Here is a 9,516-nt window from a genome sequence, read left to right as displayed (position 1 = left end):
CTCGTCCTCCCCATCGCCACGGCAACTGGAGGGGATGGGGAGCGGGCGGCTGTCTCCGTGGCAACAGAGGGGAGGCAAACGGGGAGGCGGTTGCCATGGCACCTCCTGGGTGCCGCTTTCCCCGGCAACACACATCCCTCGCCATGGCAACAGCGAGAGGGAGGCTGCGGGCCGGGCATGGGGGGGCAGGGGGGATGCGGGCAGCCAGCCCCCCTCGGCAGGGAAGGGATTATCACCGCCTCGGGAAACTGTCCTAAAAATTTGCCAGCCCAGGCATGAAGGCGGCATCGTGCCCACAACACCCCCCGGGCCGGCGCTGATGTGGTGGGCAAGCAGAGGTGGTTTGGGGGGTACAGCAAGGAGCAGGGTGTGAGCAGGGCGGTGTGCAACGAAAAATAACGAATTCAGCCTGGAAATGCCGAACTGGGGTGATTACAGCTGACACTCACAAACTGCAGTGCTGAAGAAGCAAGGAGGAAAGCCCTGTGTGTTTATTTTGTTCACTTCACAGCGCTGTCAGTCTCCTTTCCTCACCCTGACTGTGGTGATAGGAGAGGAGACACGTGCTCCAGTAACCAGGGGAGTTTCAGGTAGATGTGTACTTATGTATGCAGCTTTAAGCAGAAGAACTCAAAGGTACATGCAAAACTGGAGCTGTTCCTTATTTCATTCCAGATCAACTACATTTCCCACTGGTAACAGTCTCAGCTCAGACCATGCATTTGCTCATCCCTTCCAAGAAAGATAATTAATGTTTCAAACCTCTGATGTGCCTTCAGCACGAAAACAAAAACCTCAACTTACTGAAAAACCTTCTCGGGAGGGTCACCTTGAGCTGAAAAAAGATGCCAGGCTGCAAGTGTGAGTGTACACGCAACAAAAATAACCGTTCGAGGGGCTGCTACATCTGGGCTTTGTTTCCTGCGCATGGGCGAGGTGTCAGATTTAGGTCACCCTGCTCCCTGGTTAAGCTGTGGGTCACGAGAGCACCTTCTAATGCAGCTCTGAACGGCTGTGACACGGTGTGATGCAACACACAGAGTGAGAAATGTTGCTGGGACCAAAGGGGACGGGTGTTGAAGGGCTTCTGTGTGGAATCATTGCTGTTTAAGGCTGGTTTCCCCCCGGGGTGATCGAGTCTCCAGCAGCAGCTCCTCTCTCCTGACTCCTCAGCAGTAACAGGATCCCATGTCCCTCCTGCATTTAGAGCAAGACTTTTGCTGCCAGGACAAAGGAAACCCAAATGCATTGAGTTTGGGGGCGGCATGGAGGATACACATATATATAATTTCATCCACTTGGCAGATCTGGGATAGGGAGTTCTCCAATGCCCCTGGAAGCGAGGAGATTGCATTCTCCCCTCCCTATAGGGTTACTGCCAGCCACAGCCCCTGACCTGTGGGGCAGCGATCACCCCACACTGCCTGCCCTGAGCCCCATTAGGGGGGTTTATAGTTACACCAAAGCCTCCTCGGAGCCCAGTCTGGGCTCTCCCTGCCCCTCCTTGCCAATAAAACCACTTAAAAGGAGGAAAAACAATCCAGGTGATTCATTTCCCTGGCCCCACCACCACGAACACTTCTTCAATTGCTGGGAGAAAACCAGGACAAAGAGCTCAGTCTTGGTGCAGCCAAGCCCTGGGGCAAAATATATGAACTCCCATTCATGCCCAGGATACCCCAAAACACAGGGGCCAGGTCAGCCTCCCCCCACAAGGAGCCTCGTGATGTGATGCATGGAAACCCACAGCATGGAAAAAGCCAACCCAGGCTGTTGCAAACTTATTTATTTATGAAGTGTGAGGTAATGAAGAAAGTGCTAAATCCGACCACAGTGTTAACTCTAACAGTTCTCAGCAGGTCAGTGGGGGCCCGAGGGTGCTGGTCCTGCAGGACCACCCCTGCCAGCACCCCTGGGAAGGGACAGGGGACTCTGCCACCCACGTACCCCACCGCAGGTTGGGCAGCAGGAGGGCACAGGCAGGGGGAAGCCTCAAAGGTACAGCAGCCCCACACACACAACCTGCACCCTGCAAAGCCCAAAAGCTTTGCTGGGGATTTTAAGTGGCTGCTGGTGAGGGGGTGCTCACAAAGGTGGGAATAGGGGTCACAAGGATACTCACAACGAGGGGAAAGGGATAAAATCCCCTGTTATTGCAAATGGGTGGGTTGGAGAGCTGCAAGGGGGTAAATGGCCTCTGCGAGGACTCAGCTCGAGGGTCCAGCAGGAGCCAGCCCCTTCCTGATCTCCCTAAAGTGCAGCAGGACTGAGCCATTCCCCTCAGCAGGAAACACCCCCCCCACTTAAAAAAAAAAAGTTTTTATATATATATAAAAAAAGCAAACTCTTTACCAATACTTCTCAAAAAGTGGTACAAAAATACAGTATAAAAACACAGCCTCCAGTATAAGACTCGCAGTTACAGCAGCAGTTTCTAGAACATAAAATCCAAGACGAGCTACTGCGTGAAGTGATCAGCAAGTGAGGTACGGTCCAGCCGAGCAAGGGGATCGCCCACGGGGTGCTGCTCACCCTGGTGAGAGACACGTCCTGCCCTCACCATCTCCATGGGATCCGTCCAGAGACGAGGCCCGTGCTGGGCTCTGTGCCTGCCTGCTTCCAAGAGCCGAGGCAGATCGTGGTTGCTTGGGAATTTTAGGGCGAGATGGATGCTCAGGGGCAGCTCCCAGTGATGCTGTTGGTGGAAAACAGCAGAGAAGGATGCAGGGGCTGCTGGGGAGGGGGAATAGATTTGAGCTCTTGAATCAAAAAAGTCACTTGACAAAGCTTCACAGCAGGGGCAGAGAAACCAGCCCCAGGCAGGTGATGCCATGGGAGGGTCTCCACCGTGGTCCCATTCCCTCATCTGGGAGCAGCACCACGGCCACCCCACGTGCAGCAACCACCACGTGCTCCAGCCCCCCGGGGCCAACAGTTCAACAAACAACCAAAAAATAAAAAAAAAAAAAAAAATGTGCAAATTGAGAGGGAGCCAGGGGGGGTTGTGGGGACTGGGGCGGGGGGTACCCTGGGCACTATTGCCCCTTGAGGTGAGCAATCCGTTTGAGCAGCTGGGTCTGGCGCTGCTGCAGCTGCCGCTTCTCGGCCGCCATCCGCCTCTCGGCACTGATGAGCGACTGCAGGTACTCGGAGGACTTGCTCAGGATCACCACCTTGGGCGTCTTGGGGCAGCTGGCGAGCCCGGGCACCTGGTCCCGCAGGGCCAGGAACCGCGAGCGCAGGTCGTTGCGCCGCTTGCGCTCCAGGTAGTTGTGGTTTTTCCTCTTGGCCACGTCCTCGCTGTCGGAGCCGGGGCTGCTGCCGAGCTTTGGCAAGCCGGGCTCAGGCGGCGTGACGGCAGGGACTGGCTCCGGGGCGCTGGGTGGCTCGTCCTCATCCCGGTCCTGGTCCTGCTGGGGTGACTCCGGTGGGGGACAGGAGTCCGGCGGCGAGCGGGCGGCGTAGTTGTGCTGCTGCTGGTGGACGGAGATGTGGAAGCGCTTCATGCAGGGGTCCAGGGGGTCTGCGCGCAGGGTGATGGTCACCGGCTTCCTCAGGCCGAGCGATTGTCTCTTATCCACCGTCACCACGTCGATCTCCTCTCCTTCTGCTCAAAACAGATGTGGCAAAGAAAGAACAAATCCCCGTCAGCTGGGAAGCTCCAGTCGACCCTTTCTGGAAGCCCCCAGAGCCCCCCTGGATAATCTCCCTGCTGCTGTCCCAAAGTTTGCACTGCAAAGCCACTCTGCGACCTCCAGAAGGGACTTTGTGATTTAAGTGCTCTTCCAACACCATCGGATGGAGAGGAGCAGAATTCCCTCCACATTCATGTGCCTGGTCACCCAAAATGGGACAGGGGTTTGTTTCTGCCTCACTTCAGCACCAGGAGCAACATGTGTTCTCCTTAAAGGGTCATCAGGCAAGAAACGCTCGAGCCCTCCTGCTTGGGAGGGACTGGAGGAGCAAGATGCTGGGACAGCCTAGCTCCAAAGTTCATCCCGGTCGGGTGCTTTCACGGCCCATTGGAATTGTAAATGAGGGACGTGGGGGCAGAGCTGCCCTTTGTTCCCCTCGGCTGCAGCTTCCCACCTCGGCGACTTGTTACTTTTCACAAGTGATAAAGCCCATTCAACCCCGGCTTCCCGGGGACAGAGGGGACAATCCCCCACTGTGCAGGGGGGGAGGGAGAGGTGAAGGGGTCCCTCCAACAGACCCTGAACCTCGAAGGCATCCCAAGCCCAAGAACAGAAAGACCTAAATAAAGCATAAATGACCCCAAAGCACCCTGCCTGTTGTCACTGCAGCTTGTCCTACGCTGGCAAAGTCCAGTGGCAGGAAGCTGGCCCTGGGGACAGTGAGGTGACCGGGCTGCAGACACACTTGTGGCCACTCTCACTTTAGAGATGCGCCTCCAACTTTTTTCCTAGGCTTCGGGGGAAGACACAGCCACTCACTAAAGGTCCCCCGAAATAACCAAATCCCCACCAGTGGGCAGAGGCCTGGCACATTCCTGCTTTTCCCTAGTCCACACCCAGCCCCCCAGGCTTCGGGGGCTCTGCCCAGCAAGCCCAAACCACCCTGCTACTGGAGAGACTGTGGTGGGGGTCTACTCGCTGGCCCCACACAGGCCGATTTCCACGCTCATCGGTGTCACAACCCGCCCGTTCTCAGCCACGTGGACACGCACGGAACCCCCCAGCTCATTAATAAAGTAGAACCGCGGAGCCCCGCCCCCGGAGCCGCCCATTGGCTGCCCGGTGGGGCAGACCGGCCGTCCGGCCTCCCCATTGGCCGCCGCCGCTGTCCATCACCGCGGCCGCTCTCATTGTTTGCAATCTGTTGCTTTTTGTTCGGCGCCCACGTGGCGAGACCGGAGCCCACCGGGACCCCCGCGGCACCGGGACCCCGCCGGGACCCCCACGGGCCCCCGCTCGGCCCCACATATTTGGGTTAAGCCTCTTAACGCCCGCGACCTGCTTACAGTGCCCGGGCTCCCTAATGGCATTAAGCGCCCTTCCCGCGCCCGTGACTCACCGGCGCAGGTGGCGGCCACCGGCAGATTTATTAACGGGGTCACGGCACCGAGTCAGCCCGGCTTCCCTGGGAGCGAGGGAAACAGCGCACGGCCCCCGCCGCGGCTGCGGGACGACGTGTGTGTGTGGGGGGTGAATGGGTTGGAGAGCCCCGGGGGATGTTTGTAAATAAGGATTGAAAAATTGGTGCGAGACGGGGGAGATGCGGGGGGAGGGTGGAGCCACGTCGCCCTTGGCTGGAGGGTTTCGGAGGCATCCGCTTCGCAGGACGGGCCCCCCCCCCGTGTGAACACCCCCACACACGCCCCACGCGGGACAGGCAGACGTGCCCCGGGGCTGGGCTGGGACACGCCACGGCTGATGGGGCTGTTCCTGCCCGTCCCACCGAGCCACCGCCTCGGGGGACACGCCGCTGCTCCCAAACCTGTTGCCCCCAGGGGATAATTTGCCTTTTGTCCCGAGGGAAGCCCGTCCCGGGTGGACCGTGGGAGCGTAGGAGGAATCAGCCGAAGTTACGAGCGGCCAGCTGCGACGCTCAAAAAACAAAAACTTTCCACGGCGAGCTGCAAACTTGCCCTTCAACCTGCCCACGAGGCTCCCGGGACGAGGGAGAAGGGCCACCAGAGCCCCACGCAATAACCCGGAGAGAGCCCCACGCACCCTCCCGAGAGGGGCAGGGGTTTCCCGAGCAGAAGCCCCGTGGGAAGGGGAGAAGTCGAGCCCGCTTTGTTCGTGGGGCCGGGACCGGGGCTCGCTTGGAGCCTCAACAAAGGCGCAGCCCGGCTGGGAGGCTCCCGGCACACACGTGTGCGGACACGCGTGTCCTCCACGCCGGGCTCCAGCAAGGCTGGAGGGTGTCTGGGCCGGAGCAGCCCGCACCCCGGCGGCGGAGCGGCTCCATCCCTTACCGGAATCGCTTTGGCCCTCGGATCCCGAGGATGCGGGGATCTTGCTCTCGGCCAGCGGGCAAAGGAAGACGGCAGCGGGATCCACGCACTCGCTCACGGAGCTGCTGAACCCAAAATCCTGCGCGAAGGAGGGTTTGAGCGGGGTGGCTCTCTGCGTGCCCGTGGAAAGTTTCTCTGTCATCGCCTTCTCCAGTCTCTCCCGGGCTGAAAATCCGCTCCACATGCAATCCTTGAGGATGAAAGCGCTCAGGTTCCCGAAGATCTGCCCCGTCCCTATGAGATACTCCGGCTCTTCCCCGGCGAGGCAGTACCGGGAGAGCCATCCCGAGCGCTCCTCCGCCCCCGAGAAGCACCCCTTCTCCCCGGGGGTACCCAGCGGGGACAGAGGGGGCGTGGGGACCAGCTCGAACTTCTTCCAGATGTCCTCGCTGGGAGCCGTGGAGCGATGAAAATCCTCCTGGGCATCGTGATCGTAGAAGTAATGCTGATACGAGTCAAACTCCATCTCGGCATGGGGAAGGGGGAGTCAGAGAGGAAAAACCAGGGGGGGGAGCCCCGTTCAGGAAAGGGGCAGCCCCAGGGATGAGGGGAAGCCCCACCCCGGCGCCAGCCCCCGAGCCGGGACCGCGGGCGCATTGTTCCCCCCGCTCTTATAGCCCGGTCGCGGAGCCCGGCCCCGCCCCCGCCAATCGCCGGGCCTGCAGCTCATGGAGGGAGGGATCCTGCCCTGGTCCCCGCCCCGCCGGTGTCCCCCCCCCGGAGTCCCCGGTAACGGGGCTCTGAACCAGCAGCCACCCCGTGCGCTGCGCTGGGGGCCCCTCGCTGTCCTGCCAGGGTTTGGGGGTCCCCCCCGCAAGGAGGGGCACGCAACGATGTCACCAGCCTGGGGACATTCGGCTGAGCATGATGGCAAAGCAAACTGGAGCACCATAGAATAGAGGAATTCACAGATTTGGGTTGGAAGGGAAGTTAAAGACCATCTCGTTCCACCCCCTGCCATGGGCAGAGACACCTTCCACTAGTCCAGGTGGCTCCAAGCCCCGTCCAACCTGGCCTTGGACACTTCCAGGGATGGGGCAGCCACAGCTTCCTCTGGACAAGCTGTGCCAGAGCCTCCTCACCCTCACAGGGAAGAATTTCTTCCCAACATCCAATATAAGATGGTGGGATCCGAGCGAGCCCAGCAGGATACTGCATCTCTCCACTGCCAAGGTCCTTCTAGGAGGGGCAATGAACGTTGTGAGGACACAGAGAAACTTTCACCTCGTGCACAAACAGCTGTGGCATCATTGTGCACACATACACAGGCCGGTACAAAGTCCACCTGGAACGAGCAGATTCCCACCACAGCCTGTGTGAACCCATTCAGCCCCAGCACCTTCCTTTTGCCACCCAGTGTGGATGGGGCCACAGGATCTGCCCTGTCCAGCAACTGTGGGAGCTGAGAGGGGTGCTGGGCGCTGGTCCCTGGGATGCAGCATCAGCCGTGCTGGGAGGAAATTGTCCCAGTCCAGCCACCAGCAGCACAGCCCAGCTCAGCCCAGCCCTGCACGACCCTTCATGGACCAGCACAGCCCAGTGCAGTCAGTCCAGTGCAGCCCAGCATAGACCAGCGCTGCCCAGTACAGGCCAGTGCAGCCCAGAGCAGCGAAGCCCAGCATGGATCAGCATGGAAAAGCCCAGCGCAGCCCAGCCCGCACGAACCAGCGCTGCCCAGTGCGATCCATCACAGCTCCCCCCCGTCCCTCCCGGTCCCCCCTGGTCCCCCCCGGTTCCCCCGGTCCCTCCCGGTCCCGGGCTCCGTCCGCCGCCACCGGCGGGCGCGGGGCGCCACCTGCTGGGCCCGCGAACCACCGCGCGTGGGGCGGCGGGGACGGGGACGCGACGGGGACACCCCACCGACCACCCTGACCCACGGGGCGGGGAGGGGGGCGGTGGCCGCAGCACCCTGCATGCCCTCCTGGCCCTTCCAGAGCAGCCCTGAGCATCCCAATCTTGCCCGCGTGCCCGTGGGGCTGTGGGATCCAGGCATCCCCTTGGAGCCAGGGGCTGATGCTCCCTCTGTGCTCCTGTCTCAGCTCAGTTCCCAGCTCTGTCCCGGGCCAGAATCCTCCCACCCCGGGGCTGCTCCCAGTCCTTTCCCCTCCCCGGCAAAAGCCTTGGTGGGTGATGCCCTCTCTTCCTCTGTAGGAAACAAATCACTCTGCACTGAGGGCAGAGGCTGAGCTGCCACAGAGGCTCATCCCGTCCCAGCACCTGCAGGGACAAGTGGCCATGGCTGGGGACACGGCTGGCACTGCCCCAAACCGCCTGTTCCATCCAGCACCAACCAACACAACCTCGGGCACAGAAGCAAAGCCTCCTACAGCCTATAGCTCTCAGCCACGTCTCCTTCCCCCTCCCTGCTGGCCTCCGGGATGTCTCCGGCTTTTCCCAGGGTGAGGCAGGCGCTTATCCGGGCTTCAAGGGGCTCTGGATGCTTTGAAGGTGCGGAAGCACCGCTGGAGAGGGCTGGAGGGGCCAGGCAGCCCTTTCATCCCAGCCTCTCCAGGCACTGGGCAAACAGGACCCGAGAGCCTCTCACTGCGGCGCCGGCTGCGCAAACAGGGTGGGTGGGTGGGTGGGTGAGAGCCCTGGGGGCTGCGGCACCGCAGGTGACAGGGATGGAGGGGCCACCCACGGGACAGGATAACTCTGGCCATGCCCTGCAGTGGCAGGGCGCTGGCACAGCTCCACAGCCGGCACCGAGCACGTGTCCCTGGCGCTGGCACAGCCCCACGGGAGCTGCCGTGGCCTGGCTGGCGGCTGGCACGGCTCCAGCACACGATGAAAGGCAGTTCCCCGGGGGCCCCGTGCCCTTTGGATCCCCACTGACAGCAGGGCTGGACTTTGAGACCCCAAAGTGCTTCCCCACGGTGGGCAACCACCCTGAGCCTGACCCAGGGGCATCCTGAGCTGGGCTCTGCCTCTGGCTGTCCCCATCCTGCTGCAGCAGCAGATCTCCAGGGACAGCAGAGGCTGTGAGCCATGTACCAGCACATCCTGGCCCTGTCTCATCCCTCTCAGCCTTGTGACAGGTTCCCCAGGGTCCCACGCAAGACAGGGGTGGGCAGCACAGGGCAGCTGCCACATGCTGCCGTGCAATGTGTCCCCTTTGTCCCCCTGAAGCTGCTGGGCAGCAGCCAGGGGGGCTGGCTGGGTGCTTGTGAAATGCCAGCCCCAGCCCCTTTGGGGTTTGGGAGCACCATGAAATTCTTCCCAACCAGGGAAGTGCAGAGAAGGGGGAGGAAAATGCACCCCTGGCTCCAGTCTTGCTGCCTCCTCACCCCTCCAGACCCATTTTGGCCCTGTCACACCCTGCCTGATGCCAGGAGGTGCCCTGAGCCCTGGAGAAGCTCTGTGATGTTGGGGCAGTGCTCTCCCGGTGCTGGGGAGCCACACTGAGGCTGATCTGTGTCACCCCAGCAGCTCAGTGACCATCTCACTGCCATTTGCCCCCGAGCCCGTCCTCCCCGTCCTGGCTGGCCCAGCCTGGCAGGGCTGTCTGGTTTCGGGTGCTCTCACACTTGCTCAGA

At 61.2% G+C, this 9,516-nt stretch overlaps 1 protein-coding gene across 1 annotated transcript; it reads right to left on the bottom strand.

Moving 5' to 3' along the window:
* Positions 1–1,685: 1,685 nt before the first annotated feature.
* MYCL (MYCL proto-oncogene, bHLH transcription factor) lies at positions 1,686–6,552 on the bottom strand. The gene is made up of 2 exons (XM_050326351.1): positions 5,942–6,552; positions 1,686–3,607 (listed from the first exon to the last, which is right to left on the bottom strand). The coding sequence occupies exons 1-2, from the start codon at positions 6,444–6,446 to the stop codon at positions 3,036–3,038; spliced, it is 1,077 nt and encodes a 358-aa protein (XP_050182308.1). The 5' UTR covers positions 6,447–6,552; the 3' UTR covers positions 1,686–3,035.
* Positions 6,553–9,516: the final 2,964 nt, after the last annotated feature.

The sequence above is a fragment of the Myiozetetes cayanensis genome, unplaced genomic scaffold (assembly GCF_022539395.1).
Source record: "Myiozetetes cayanensis isolate MyiCay16 unplaced genomic scaffold, myiCay2020 scf31, whole genome shotgun sequence".
Lineage (NCBI taxonomy): Eukaryota > Metazoa > Chordata > Aves > Passeriformes > Tyrannidae > Myiozetetes > Myiozetetes cayanensis.
Note: the sequence above shows the minus strand (reverse complement) of the source record. Positions and strands in the feature narration are given on the sequence as shown.